We start from the raw sequence: 15,272 nt of genomic DNA, 5'->3' as shown, positions 1-15,272 counted from the left end.
CCTTGGGCCTCCCTATTTCCTGAGATACAGTATTGAAATTAGGCCAGTTAATGACCCTCCAGTGGCTTCTGAGTGCTCAAGTGAAAGGAAGAGTCACATGTCTCCCTCTTTAAATTACAAACTAGAAGTGATGAAGCTTAGTAAGGGGGGCATGTCGACAGCCGAGATAGGCCCAAAGCCAGGCCCTTTGCGCCACACATTTAGCTAAGTTTGTAAATGCAGTGGAAAAGCTCTTGAAGAAAATGAAAAGTGCTCCTTCCTAAACACAAGAATGATACGAAAGCGAGAAGCAGCCTTATTGTGACATGGAGGAAGTTTTAGTGGTCTGAATAGGAGATCAAGGCAGCCACAACTTTCCCTTGAGCCAAAGCCTAATTCAGAACAAGGCCCTAGCTCTCTTCACTTCTAGGAAAACCGAGGGAGGGGAAGAAGCTGCAGGAGAAGCGTGAAGCTCGCAGAGGTTGGTTCGTGAGGTTTAAAGGAAAGAAGCCTTGGGGCGCCTGAGTGGCTCAGTCGGTTAAGGAAAGAAGACTTCTCTGTGTCGTAAAAGTGCAGGATGAGGCAGCAAGTGCTGATGTAGGAGCCGCAGCAGGTTCTCTGGATGACCCGCCTCAGATAATTCAAGAACGTGGCTGCACGACACAACAGATTTTGAGTGTACCTGTAGCAGCCTTAATATCGGAAGGAGATGCCATCTAGGACTTTCATAGCTAGAGAGGAGAAGTCAATGCCTGGTTTCAGGGCTTCAAAGGACAGGCTGACTCTCACGGTAGGGGCTAATGCAGCTGGTGACTTGAACGTGAAGCCAGTGCTGATCGACTATTCTGAAAATCCTAGGGCCCTTAAGAATTTGCCAAATCTACCCTGCCCGTCCTCTATACATGGAACAACAAAGCCTGGACAGTAGCACATCTGTTTACAACATGGTTTGCTGAGTGTTTTAAGCCCCCTATTGAGATCTGCTCAGAAAAAAAGGATTCCTTTCAAAATATTACTGCTCATTGACAAGCACCTAGTCACCCAAGAGCTCTGATTACAGCGTACAATGGGATTAACGTTGTTTTCCTGCTTGCTAACAAAGCATCCATCCTGCAGGAGCTTGAAGAGTAATTTGAACTTTCAAGTCTTATTATTGAAGAGATAAATACAGATTTATAAGGCTGTAAGATCTGATGGATCTAGGCAAAGTAAATTGAAAACCTGGAAAGGATTCAGTATTGCAGATGCCACTGAGAACATTTGTGATTCATGGGGAGAGGTCAGAATATCAACATTGACAGGAATTTGGAAGAAGTTGATTCCAGCCTTTATGGATGGATGACTTTGAGGGGTTCGAGACTTCAGCGAAGGAAGTAACTAGCTGTGGCAGAAACAGCAAGAGAACTGTAATTCGAAGTGGAGCCTGAAGCTGGGACTGAGCTACTGCAATCTGGTGCTCAAACTTTGTAGCAGATGAGTTACTTCTTATGGATGAAAAAACAACATGGTTTTCTTGAGATAGTATCTACTGGTGAAGATGCCCTGAAGATTGTTGAAATGACAGCAAAGGATTTCGCGTATTGCGTAAACTAAGTTGAAACAAAGCGGTGGCAGGATTCGAGAGGATTGACTATTTTGAAAGAAGTTCTGCAGTGGATAAAACCCTATCAGACAGCCTCACATACTGTAGAGAAATTGTGAAAGGAGGAGTCAGAAGCTTCACTGGGAAGCTTCATTGTTTCTTGTTTTGAGAACTTGCCGCAGCCACCCCAGTCTTCAGCAGCCACCCCCCTGATGGGTCAGGAGCCATCAGCCTCAAGACAAGACCCTCCACCAGCAAAAAGATTGCACCTCACCGAAAGCTCAGATGATGGTTAGAGTCTTAGAGCCATAAAGTATTTTTAAATTAAGGCAAGCACATTTGTTTTAGACATAATGCCATTGCACTCTTAATAGACTACATTATAGTATAAACGTAACTGGGAAACCAAAAAATTCACGTGACTTTCTTGTGCCGTTCGATGTTTGTTTTGTTGCGGTGGTATGGAGTCAACCTGTAATATCTCTGAGATATGCCCGTCCTTTTTATGGAAAGCACATTAGGTGCCGTTGAGAGGAGTAAGAGAAGATGTGGTATGTCTTTTTGGCAACCCGTATAGAGCTCAAGCTTCCCACATGCTTGCTGTATTTAAGCTAGAGCTATTTCAAGATATTTTAAACTAAAAATACTCTTGGTAGCAAATCTTTTGCCAGTTTGTGTCAGCCTGCTTTCGACACCTCAGCGTCGCAGTGATTCTGGGTCAATTGATTCAGCCCTGGCTCCCTACCTGTGCTTCCCAGCACGAGGCCGAGTCACCTGCTAAAGATTTCTGAGGACACCAGCCTGTCTTCTCCTTCTCTCTAAGCTCTTCTAACTTGAGGAACTTTGTTCCACTTGGGCTCGGGAGTGGCAGAGTAATTCATCTTCCCAGATGGGATTTCTGTTTGGTGGGTTCCAGTCTTTTCATCTCATTTTAGCAAAATGTCTTAGGAGCTGTTTTGAAGGAATCTCTTTCTGTCGTTGATCCTTCAGGCCGCAGCTGCACTGACCACCTTCTCACCCCAGGCCAAGTGTGGTCAGTGGGAGTCTGGAGTGCGTAAGCTGGGGCTCATCTGTTGAGTGACAGTGAAATATCCAAATGAAGTATCCAGAAACTTGCCACATGTGTTGATTTGGAGTTTGACAGAGAGAAAGATCAGGAAGTTACATCTCTATAATCTGTAGAATCAGAGAGTTTTATTTTTGTTTATTTATTTTTAAATATTTGTTTATTTTGAGGGAGGGAGAGAGAGTACATGCACGTGCATGGGGGGGGGAGGAGAGAGAGAGAGAGAGACAGACAGACAGACAGACAGAATCCCAAGCAGACTCCATGTTGTCAGTGCATCGGGCTCAGACAAACAGATCATGACTTGAGCTGAAATCAGGAGTTAGATGCTAAACTGACTGAACCACTCAGGTGCCCCGGATCAGAGAATTTTAATGTTTATTTATTTTTGAGGCAGACCATGAATGAGGGAGGGTCAGAGAGAGAGGGAGACCCAGAATCCGAAGCAGGCTGCAGGCTCTGAGCTGTCAGCACAGAGCCTGATGTGGGGCTCGAACTCACAGACCGTGAGATCATGACCTGAGCCGAAGTCGGAAGCTCAACCGACTGAGCCACCCAGGTGCCGCCACCCCCCCCCCCCCCCAGCAAATCAGAGAATTTTAAAACTGCAAGGGACATTAGGAAATCATTGAACCCATCCACATTGGACAACTGTGGAGTCTGAAGCTCAGAGAGATTGTCTGATTTGCCCAAGAGTACATTGCCAGCTTTTGGAGTCATCTGCAAGAAGCTTCTAGTTAAAGCTGTAAGAGAGGATTCTCTGAGGGAGGATAGAAGCACAGGTTAATGCCCAGTTAGGAATGCGCAGGAGACAGAGTTGCCAATAAAGGACACCACACGTAGTAGCTGGATGCCTGACAGGAACATTGGGAGGATGGAATCACAAAGGCAAAGGGAGGAAAGAATTACAGTTAGTGGAGAGTCAATGGAGTCCTCTCACTTAGAAGTCAGGAATGAAGAAAGAATATCGAATTTGATCATTAGGAGAACTTGGTAAATTCAAGAGTGCAGTTTCTGCAGAGGGAAGGCAGAAGGAATAAAAGAGTACTGAGGAAGGCCATGGAAAAGTCTGGCGAGTGATTGGGAATAGCAGAGTCAGCTAGCAGAGAGCGAGGGCAGCAGAAGCAATGGTAGGGCTTCCTGGGAGGGCTGTCCTTGTTAGGTCTGAGGGGAAAGAACTGGTGTCTGTGGGCGGAGCGGGCGGAGAAACGAAGAATGGTTGGGAAAGAAAAATCAGTGGCAATGGGAAACCGCGGAATCCATCGGTAACTCACACTCGTGCGATTTACTGTATGCCACGCCCTGCTCCAGGTGTCTTTACGTGTAATCACTCACTTACTTCTCAAAAACCCTGCGGGGCCAATTCTATCTCTGGCTTATAAAAGAGGAAATTGAGGCACAGAAGCATTAATCTGCCTGAAATCACATAACCTGTTGGCACAACCGAGATTCGAGCCCAGTCTGCCTCCCGAGCCTCCGCACTGAACCACCAGACTGCCCTGCTGCTCTTCCGGTTGTCACTGTTGTTCAGAAATGTATTTAATTTCGTTACAGAAGTAAACCCGAACCTGCGAATTACTGGGTCTAAAACTATTACATATTTTGTATGTATTCGATAATTATAAAAATCCCTCTTGAATAACAATTCACAGTAATTTAAATATTCTCCCTTTTAGGCTGTGCATTATGTGTGACTCTTCCGATGAGTTTATTGAACTTTTTCAGGTAAGTACCTTATTTATTTGGGCAAGAAGTGTGACAGTTGTTAGATGAATTTTAGGATCTGTTTTGCTTTTGGAATCTGGACATTTTGAGAAGGTCATAAAAGCTGTGTTTTGAATCTGGGATGAGTTTAGGACCATTTAGGGTATCTATGGTGGCTGTGTGGTCATTTCAACCACAGCACAAACTACTAGTTCTTTTGTTACAGTTTTTGGTTCACCAGACAAGTCTTCTAATTTGTCATTTTTTGTGAGTGAATTGGGAAGGAGTGTGTTCCCGTTGAATAGTGACAGGTTTATGTCCTTTTTAGAAATTGATGGTAAGTTTTTATGAATTGATTCTGTGTAAGTTTAGTCAGCGTGATCATAAAATTAAATTTCTGAGTTTGTGTAGTTTAGGACCAAACCCCGGGTCTATGCTGACTTCCAAGTCGCACTATATAAAAATTCCCGCCCCGAGGAGTGGGGCCGGGGATACTGTGGGAGTTGCCTGGGCAGAGTTTCCTTTCTCTGATCTGCACTTCACCTTTGCTCGGCCACGCTGAATTTTCTTACGGGCCCTGAAAGTACTTTGCTGTTTTCTCTCCTTGGTAATTTGGCCCCCACCTCCCTCTAGTGCTGTCTCCTTTACGTGAAACACTTGTACTTCCCACTTCATCCTTCAGTTCTCAGATCTGTCTTGCAGAATCCTCTCTGTCAAGCCACACTCTATGAATCTTCCCTGTCGATGGCAGCTGGCAGCCATTCATAGAAACCATAACATTTAAAGCTCTGAAGGCCTTAGAGATTGAGACATTTCCTCTTCTTCTAAGGATGAGGTCCTCATCAGGCAAGATCTTGTCCAGAATCATGTTGTCAGTGACAGAACCAAGAGGAGAATTTGGGGCTTTGTTCAGATGAGCAAACATGTATGGGAGTGTGTGGCCAGAGACAGTGAGTCGTCCGCTCTTAGATTCTCTGTCACTTGGTATCATAATAACACAGCCAGGTACTTGCTAGTGCTGTTTTGTGTTCATTTTATTTCCCCTCCTAGAGCATAAGCCTTGTAAAACAAAAGATCAGGTTTTATTTATCTTTACGTTCTGGAGGCCCCGGGGTCAGAACACTTCCATTCTAGTCCTGGCCCTGCCACTTGGTAGGAAGTTATATAAATTTGAATTCTCACGTTGTCACTTAACCTGTCTGTAGAATGGGGTTTAGTAATGTTGGTTCTGTGTATGCTGTGGGATTCTTGTGAGTGTAAATTAAGAGGATAAGTGTGAAAAAAGTTTCAAAACTACAAAAGTTACAAATACGGAATGATTTTTATATTGTAATAATGCTCTTTGTATTACTTGATTTTTTTTTTTCAGAAGCTATAAAAATAACACCTTGAAACACAATTCAGTCTATGAAGCTATGGTTCCCTTTTTTTCTCCATGTTTGCTCTTCATTTTGTCTACAGCATGGATCCTTCAGTCACCTTCAGATATTTTAGAGATACATCCTAGACTATTCTACTTTATGGTTGGAACAGCGTTTGCCAACATCACAGTAAGGTTTTTTCTTTTTCTTTTTTTTTAATGTTTATTATTTTGAGTGAGAGCACATGCAAGGGAGGGGCAGAGAGAGAGAGAGGGAGAGAGAGAGAATCCCAAGCAGTCTCCTGGCTGTCAGCGCTGAGCCCAGCGTAAGGCTCGATCTCACTAACGGTGAGATCATGATCTGAGCCTAAGCCAGGAGCCAGATGCTTAAGCTGAGTGACTCAGGCGCCCCAGGTTTTTTTTCATTTAAGTCCTATCTAAGGAATATATGACAAAATGTGATAATTGGAGAAATCTTCCGAATTAAAAATAAACAGATTTTAATTTAAAGATATTTTACGGTAGAAACTTTAAAGAGTAATAAACTCAAACACAGAACATGCTAAAAATTATTTTTTCCTTTTCCAGATGGCTGCAGATCTAATGATTAGGGAAACTAAAAAGGGTTTTTGAGAAAACACACACACACACACACACACATTTTTAAATCAGCTGATTTTAAAATTAAGAACAGGTGTAAAAACTTTGTAATAAATACAACATATTTTTCAAAAGCCCTTTCTCTGCCATGGCCCAGCAAGACAGCAGCCAGGAGAGATCGGGCACAGTTGAGAAAAGACCTTAATAGTCCTGACAACCCGGGAGCATGTGCTCTAGCTCCGGTCAGGTCCTTAATAAGTTTTTACTTTAAAAGCTAGCCACTGAGCTTATGTTTCCATGTGTGTAAATATGTGTTCATTATCACCGGTCCTACTGATTTCGCAGGGTTTGAAGATCTGAAAATATTAATACCTTGTATTAAAAAATTATCTCTGAAGGCATAAAAGTAGATTTGAGTAAGGTATTGGAAGTAAAGAAGCCAGAGAGGTTTTGAGGTGTTAATATGACAATATGACTGAATTGGAGATAGCATCTCTTCGTCACTATAAAGAAACTTAGGTGTATGGAGCTATACAAGGCTATTTTGAAAGTTCTTTTCTGTTGTCACACCATCTTAAAATCGGGAGAAATTCCTTTTATCCAAACTGTTACCTAGCGGAAGAATGCCTTCTATAGCATCCTCACTGAATTATTTTCCAGCCTTGCCTGACACTCGGGGAGTCCACGGGTTTGGAGGTGGGACAGGGGTTCCGTTGGGCTTCTGAGCAGTTGAGAACTTCTGAACTTAATAATGTTGTGTAAGTGTGTTGGCTCAAGTACTGGAATGCTTTTAAATGTTGGAGTGACTTGTTTTGAAGTGCTTTGCTAAATGACATAGCAGATAAAGGGCTAGTATCCAAAATCTATAAAGAACTCACCAAACTTCACACCCGAAAAACAAATAATCCAGTGAAGAAATGCGCAGAAGACATGAATAGACACTTTTCCAAAGACGACATCCAGGTGGCCAACAGACACATGAAATGATGCTCAACGTCACTTCTCATCAGGGAAATACAAATCAAAACCACACTCAGATACCACCTCACGCCAGTCAGAGTGGCCAAAATGAACAAATCGGGAGACTATAGATGCTGGCGAGGATGTGGAGAAACGGGAACCCTCTGGCACTGCTGGTGGGAATGCAAACTGGTGCAGCCGCTCTGGAAAACGGTGTGGAGGTGCCTCAAAAGATTAAAAATAGATCAACCCTACGACCCAGCAATAGCACTGCTAGGAATTTACCCAAGGGATACAGGAGTGCTGATGCATAGGGGCACTTGTATCCCAATGTTTATAGCAGCACTTTCAACAATAGCCAAATTATGAAAAGAGCCTAAATGTCCTTCAACTGATGAATGGATAAAGAAGATGTGGTTTATATATACAGTGGAATACTACTTGGCAGTGAGAAAGAATGAAATCATGCCATTTGCAGCAATGTGGATGGAACCTGGAGGGTATTATGCTAAGCGAAATAAGTCAGGCAGAGAAAGACAGATACCATATGTTTTCACTCATATGTGGATCCTGAGAAACTTAGCAGAAGACCATGGGGGAAGGAAAAGGGGGAAGAAATAGTTACAAACAGAGAGGGAAGGAGGCAAACCATAAGAGACTCTTAAATACAGAGAACAAACTGAGGGTTGATGGGGGGTGGGGTAGAGGGGAAAGTGGGTGATGGGCATCGAGGAGGGCACCTGTTGGGATGAGCACTGAGTGTTGCATGGAAGCCAATTTGACAATAAATTATATTTTAAGAAAATGAAGTGCTTTGCTAATTAAATTTTCATTCTTTTTTTTTTTTTTTCCTTTTCCCTAACTTCAAGTGTCAGCTGATTGTTTGTCAAATGAGCAGTACTCGGTGCCCAACTTTGAATTGGTTGCTGGTTCCTCTTTTCTTGGTTGTCCTGGTGGTAAACTTAGGAGTAGCCTCTTACGTTGAGAGCATTCTCCTGTATACCTTAACAGCTGTTTTCACTCTGGCCCACATCCATTATGGAGTACGAGTGGTGAGTCATCTAGAGCAAAATTGGTTCTATTTGGTTCTTGTAAGTAGTAGATAAGTGGCGAAGGAAAAATTTCAAAAGAAAGTTGCTTATGAAAGTAGCTGGAAGAATTGGGATAGTCCCTATAAATACTGGATAATATCCAGGTACATAATATCAGATATTGTTTCTCTGATGAGTATGTTACAGTAACTACAAATAACTTTAAAACTCAATAGTTATTATGAGGAGTTCTTGTTTTTAGGTACAAATGTGAACTGTTTTCTTGGTGAATGGAATTGTAAGCTCTTGTGTGCTTTTAGTTATATGAGACCAAGTAATCCCATTTGTTGATTATCTATTTCTATACTTTTAAAAAATTTTTATTTATTTTTAACATTTATTTAATTTTGAGAGACAGAGAGAGACAGAGACAGAGCACAAATGGGGAGGGGCAAGGAGAGAGGGAGACACAGAATCCAAAGCAGGTTCTAGGCTCTGCACTGTCAGCACAGAGCCCGATGTGGGGCTCGAACTCGTAAACCATGAGATCATGACCTGAGCCGAAGTCAGACGCTTAACCGACTGAGCCACCCAGGCGCCCCTATTTATTTATTTTGAGAGAGAGAGAGACAGAGAGTGTGAACAGGGAAGGGGCAGAGCGAAGGAGAGAGAGAGAGAATCCTAATCCTGACATGGAGCTCGAACTCACAGACAGTGAGATCATGACCTGAGCTGAAGTCAAAAATCGGATTTGCAACCGAGTGAGCCCCCCCAGGTGCCCCTCTATACTTGCTTCTTTAGCTTTAGGGGACTTTTTATCAGGAGAATTATAGAAGAGAATGGATTTAAGAAGTATTTTGCAAACCTTAATATTCTCTTCTAAAAAGAGACTAGTTTCAGGGCAAATGGACTGAGGTAGATATAATAAAATGAAAATCAGAGCCATGCAATTTATTTTTTTTCCTCACACTTTAACATTCTTTTCTAATTATGTATTTTAGCATGGTCTTATAATTATGGTTTTTAATTGTACAGTATTCCAGCAAGGAGATTACTTAATAATTACCCAGTTTACTTAATTATGATCCAGTTATTTTAATCATCTAGGTTGTTTCCAGATTTTCACCGTTACAAATAAGGTTGGAATAACAACAACAAGAACAACAATAACAATCTGGAGTAATATATTTTTCTTTATTTTATTTTCTGAGGATAATTTCATAGCAATGAGGTTATGTAAAAGGGTATTCATGTTTTTATGGCTCTTAAAATACTGCTTTTATTTGGTATGCTTGTTTTGAAAGGAACTCCACCGTGACTCAGTTTGAGACACATGTCTTCTGTCATAATATTTTAAAATGAGCGCACCTAGGGGCACCTGGGTGGCTTGGTTGGCTACATGTCCAACTTCAGCTCAGGTCACGATCTTGTGGTTCGTGAGTTTGAGCCCTGTGTCAGGCTCTGTGCTGACAGCTCAGAGCCTGGAGCCTGCTTGGGATTCTGTGTGTGTGTGTGTGTGTGTGTGTGTGTGTGTGTGTCTCTCTCTCTCTCTGCCCCTCCCCCACTCAACGCTCTGTCTCTCCTTCAAAATAAACATTAAAAAAAAAATTTTTATATGAGCACACCTGTCATGCCTTTTACCTTGTATATGTTGCTAAATTTAGGTTTCTTCCCTTAGTGTTCTCCCCAAAGCAGCCTACATTTGTTAGAACAAAGTAGATGAAAAAAATCCACGATAACTATGGATTGTGACATGAGGACGTAATCATTTATGTTTTTATTTATGCATACTTAACATAAATGCTTGATTTTATGTCAACACTCTTAGGCTTTTATATTTCACATGCATGAAGTAGAATATAGTTGTAAATGTCTTTTATACTTGTTCTAATTTTTTTACAACCCTTCAGAAGCATATCTTTCGGAAACCGTACATATACCAAACCAACCCAAAAAACCTTTTTCGTTAAATTACAAAGGCAGTATATTTTCAGTGTTAAAAATCTGGAAAATAAATCAAAGTAATTGAAAAAAATTCTAGGAATATCTGTTTTGTCGGTCTTTGTGCTCTCTTGCCACGTTTTGCAACTTCTGACCAGAAGGTGAAACTTGCAAGCTACACAGAACATTCATTTGAACTAGAAATACAAATGACAGCAACAGAACTAGAACTTTGGTAACTGACACATAACCAGGGTCATGCCTGCCCACTAGGGATACCCTAACCTAAAATGTGGAGATCTGCTTTTCTACTGTTCATCAGGATTAGGAATGATTATCTAGAAATGCTGTAAGCAGTTGAATAGAGAGTCTATATATGTAAATATTTGACCTACTAGATATTATTGTGTCAACTAACCCAGTAGATTTGGGTGTGAATCTGGGTGGTCTGGAGGGCCCTGGAAGAAATTCTAGATTTGGGAGTTAGGCAGACCCATGTTAAGTCCTAACTCTCCCAGGGTAGTTCTAGTATTCTGTAGAATTCTATGGCCCTCTAGCTCTGTAGCTATCCTAGTCCACAAAAGCCTCTTCGTTATTTCTGCTGAGTTTTGCTGTTACAGTCGGTAAATTGTTGTCTCCAGTGGGTGAATTTTGTGTGCTTTTTAAAAATAATTAGGAATGTACTTGTCACCGTCTCATGTTCTGGTTTTCTATATAGGTAAAGCAGCTGAGCAACCATTTTCAGATTTATCCCTTCTCATTGAGGAAACCAAACTCGGATTGACTAGGAACGGAAGAAAAGAGTATTGGCCTGTAATCTACAGAAGGAAGTACTGTAAATAAGATGCTTGTAAATATTTCATCCATCACCATTGAACTAAACTGATCTGCTTAACAGACACGGGAACTCAGTGTGTATAGTACTTGGACAAATGATCTGAATTTACGAAATTTTGGACCTACTAATTCCCAACTTACTTTTTACAAAACTGTGTGGCATTTTGGTTAGGCATAATGTACTTTAGACCAGCAAAATGTTTCTAGTGATGTTAGCTTCATGAGTCCATGATGTTTTGGTTCGTACAGAGTTAAAGATGCTTTGTTTTTATTTTTAGAGCCCCCAGATTGGTTTAGGAACACTGATAACATTAAGAAAACCACAAGATGTTTTCATATTTGATACTGTTTCAGTGGTAGGTCTTTCGCTATGGAAGTTATCAATAGCCCAAATCTAATACAGGGAAAAGATAAGAGGAAGTTACTGTTAGCCGGAGATGCCAAATGATTACAGAACAATATACAGTTGCCAAATACTCATTTCTCCTTCCCATGGAAATGCCTTTTGTCCTCATGTGCTAAGAGAGCTAATATATATATTTAGATTCTCTAGTATTCTGGCTCTCTTTCTTGGGAACAGATCTTGACAAATGGTTTAATTTAATTTAATTAAAAAAAATTTTTTTTAAGTTTATTTACCTAGTTGGAGAGAGAGAGAGAAAGAGAGCACAAGCGGAGGAGGGGCAGAGAGAAGGAGAGACAGAATCCCAAGCAGGCTCCACGCAATCAGCACAGAGCCTGATGTGGGGCTCGAACTCACGAACTGCCAAGATCATGACCTGAGCTGAGATCAAGAGTCAGACGCTTAACCGACTGTACCACCCGGGCGCCCCCGGTTTAATTTTCTTTTAAAGAGAAATATTCTACTGAGACTTAGTAGAGAATGGATCATAATTGTAGCTCACACATTAACATGGTTCATCGTTTAAATGTGGTGTTTTCCCCCTCAGCGGCAAGTTGGTGAGATTTGGTGCCTGCGAACTATGATTATATGAATGCATGTGACAGTCCCAGTCCTGTGATAATTACTCGTAAGGAACACAGATAAACTTCCTTATAAGAGAAATTTACCTTGGAGTTAGGAATCTCACGAACCTCCCTATGAATTACTGCTATGAACCTCACTCTGAAATTAGTTTCCTGATTCAATTTGTTCTTCCGTTCGATCGTCCTGTCTCTTTTTTTGTGGAGGAGAGAGTGCTGTGTTTTTATTTCATACAGGATAAGGAAGTAGACATTCTTTCTTCCCCAACTTGCCCACTTTTCCACTTCCCCAGTTGAAGAAAACTTTGGAGATATATGCCTTACTTAGTATCTACTCTCTTTAAAATGACTTGGAATAATTTTTGACGTTTACTGACAGAGGTAAAAATCCCTTTGACTTCAATGTGGTTGTTTTTTACATGACACCTTCTCATGACTTTCTTTTTGACTTTGTCTCCGTGTAGTTTGGTGGTGGTGATATTTACTTGCTGATTTTCCTTTATTTTCCACTGAATGAAGTTTGTGCTTGAATGAAGAGTGTATCTTAAACCCTTTTTTTTTTTGGATGGATTGCACTTGGATAAAACTGGCACCACTGTGTTGATATGTAATTAAATTTTTTACCATTATTTATCTATGAATGTGACCATAGTTAAATTCAATTATAATGTATTCCTTTTTAAATTTCAGTCTGCTGCTTTGTAAAAATAACTATAATTGATATTTCAGTTTTTAAATTTGTAAATTCTAATCATTGTCATCCAGTGTATTAGAAATGAGGAGTCAAGGAGCTAACTCATGGTTCTGTACTCATTTTTAAAAACGGCTCGTAAAGGTTGAGGTATATCTGGTGACTTTTTCTGAGACTGAAAATAGGTGAGAAATTGATGCAGGAAAATGTGGGTAGTGATTCCATGTTTGTTAGTAACTTGCCATCATGGAGGTCAGAGAATGAATGAATTAAGTAACGGTAACTCTATTTTTTGTATACCTTGTTCTTTGTCATCTGCAAAATTGAACTGGATCAAGTGTTATTTTGGGCCGGGAACAAAGCTTCATTCAAAGGTTTCTGAGCTAATCATTTTACTATTTTGTTGACCTTGTACACAGAATGAGAGTAATCTGTATTATATAAGGAAAGAACTGATAAATATTTATTAAATGACAAATTTGGACCACAGGCTTTCTTCACCTTGTACAATATAGTTATACACACACACACACACACACCCTTTCTGGCATGGGGTCGTGTCCTGTACTTCTGGGGCTGTTTTACCTCAAAGTGTGTTCTGTTCTCTTTCTGCTGCATTAAGTTTATTTGAAATTATTTGTGCCTGTACTGTGTATTTCCCTACAGCGGTAAAGAATTATGCCATAGTTTCATTGGCACCGTTAGATGAAAGAAAGGTGGCCGTCAGCAAGATAAAAGTGAAACTGAGTGTTTCAGAATACTGTGGACTTGTGCATCGTTAGTATACTGCTGACGTTTTCTTGGTTTCATCTGCCATCTTGAAGTGCATCTCGAAAGCCCCATTTGTTACGTAGTGATACAGCAGCTGAAGCAGGACTTCATTACAAATAGCTCTGAGCATTTGTGTCATGCCAATTACCACCGCATTTCCAAAGTATAAATATACAAGATCTTTCAGGCTTCTGCATGATACTTTGGGGGTGAGTGGACCACCCCAGCCTTTCTCCCAGCATACGCTGAGCTGCCTTTAGGGGAGCAATGGCGTGGTTGGCCACACATGCATGTTTTCTGTCCATTTCAGAGTAGAGTGCCTTAGCCAGGCCGGAGGTTTCCTTTGTGTCTCTGCTGACCAGAGTTACCCAGACCTGTGAGAAGTTTCTTGTCAGGTTATGGTATGAAACCTGCCCTTTGGTGCTGGACAGAAATTAATTCCCCCACATTTGAGGGGAGCATGGGATAGAAAAATCTTCACCTGACTAGAGTATGTTATTGCCGTCTTTCCCAGTCCTTTACTAACATTCGTGACTGTCAGTGCATCGCACAGTTTAAAATTGTCACAGGTTACGGCAGCGCTCCTCCATTCGCACACAACCGATGCACACAACCGGGTAATACACAAACAGCAAAATCGTCCTTGGCATTTGAATCGCACCATGCTTAAAATGCTCTTAATTCTAATTTTAAAAAAGCTCCGTGCTGATTAGTTTAGCTAATCAGCTAAACTTGTACTACTTGTACTTGTACAACTTGTACTTGTACTACTTGTACTACTTGTACTTGTACAAGTACTTGTACTACTTGTACTACTACCAACATGTCACTTATTTTAGTAGAGGTTTTGGGAAGAGGAGTGTACGTCTCGGGTTGCCCACATTCTAAGTAGGTACCAAAAGAGTATTGATCATGACCCGGAGTCTGGGCTCTGGGGGAACATGCAAGAGAAAAAGCAGGCATCGGGTCCACTTTAAGGAGAAAAAGGGGTCACCTTAGTGCCCAGTGATCCTAGTGCAATACAGAATTTAAACTTCTCACATTTCAATTTAAATCGTCATTCCGCCACTAATTTCAAATTCAAATGTGAATTTGGAAGTTTCCTAAATGCTCAGTTTTCCAAGAATTTATTTCGTAGTCCGTTGAAAAACCTTTGGAATGTACCTTGCTTGCCAAAGTAGACTTTGATTCTATCACCTGTGGAAAATAAAAAGGTAAACTGAAGGTGTTTGAGTCAAAGGCTCCATTTCCCCTTTCTATTCTAACTAGAAGCCTGTGTGTGACTCTTCCTTTCATTCTTCTTCTGGGCTTCCTTTGAACTTGCCACCACCGAGGACAGAGGCGCCAACTTGCTCTGTAGCGCCTAGATATTGCCACATTCCAATCTCCTTGATTACCTTAGATCTCTTTGCTGGTCTAGGACTGGGAATGCGCTGGAGGCAATAGAATGAAGCCGATGGGCTAGAACTTTTGGCTGTGGGTCCCCAGAAAGGCCAAAAATAAATACAGAAATCTTTGGTTGCATTGATTCCTATGTTCAGAGTGGCCTTTAGCAGTTCTGGACTTGGTTGAGCACTCTGGGAGATTTGTGAAGTCCAGTTAGAATTTTCTTTTTCTTCTCAAGTGTCTTTGTAAGGCAGCATGCCCTTTCTTGAACACCCTGTGGGTGAATAACCTTCCTAAATTAGCTGCCGGTACTGAAACCTTCCAAGAGGAATTTTAATTAGTATGCTGCATTTGAAGCACTTTGACATGTATATTTTAAG

General features: G+C 41.1%; 1 protein-coding gene and 1 long non-coding RNA gene across 3 annotated transcripts in view; one reads left to right on the top strand and one right to left on the bottom strand.

The window, feature by feature from the left end:
- The window catches only part of SELENOI (selenoprotein I), a 41,587-nt gene extending 28,363 nt beyond the window's left edge, over positions 1-13,224 (top strand). Inside the window, exons 7-10 of one of the 2 annotated variants that reach the window (XM_015064121.3) lie at positions 4,304-4,352; positions 5,701-5,881; positions 8,121-8,303; positions 10,942-13,224. In XM_015064121.3, the coding sequence (XP_014919607.2) occupies positions 4,304-4,352; positions 5,701-5,881; positions 8,121-8,303; positions 10,942-11,040 (512 nt within the window). In that variant the 3' untranslated portion in view covers positions 11,041-13,224. The remainder of the gene's footprint in view (positions 1-4,303; positions 4,353-5,700; positions 5,882-8,120; positions 8,304-10,941) is intronic. The other variant, XM_027033371.2, reaches the window with a different exon arrangement.
- On the bottom strand, positions 12,525-15,271 carry LOC128311290 (uncharacterized). The gene is made up of 2 exons (XR_008289620.1): positions 14,320-15,271; positions 12,525-14,237 (listed from the first exon to the last, which is right to left on the bottom strand). It is a non-coding gene; the product is annotated as an uncharacterized LOC128311290 (long non-coding RNA).
- Position 15,272: the final 1 nt, after the last annotated feature.

This window comes from Acinonyx jubatus, chromosome A3 (genome assembly GCF_027475565.1).
Source record: "Acinonyx jubatus isolate Ajub_Pintada_27869175 chromosome A3, VMU_Ajub_asm_v1.0, whole genome shotgun sequence".
Classification (NCBI taxonomy): Eukaryota; Metazoa; Chordata; class Mammalia; order Carnivora; family Felidae; genus Acinonyx; species Acinonyx jubatus.
Note: the sequence above shows the minus strand (reverse complement) of the source record. Positions and strands in the feature narration are given on the sequence as shown.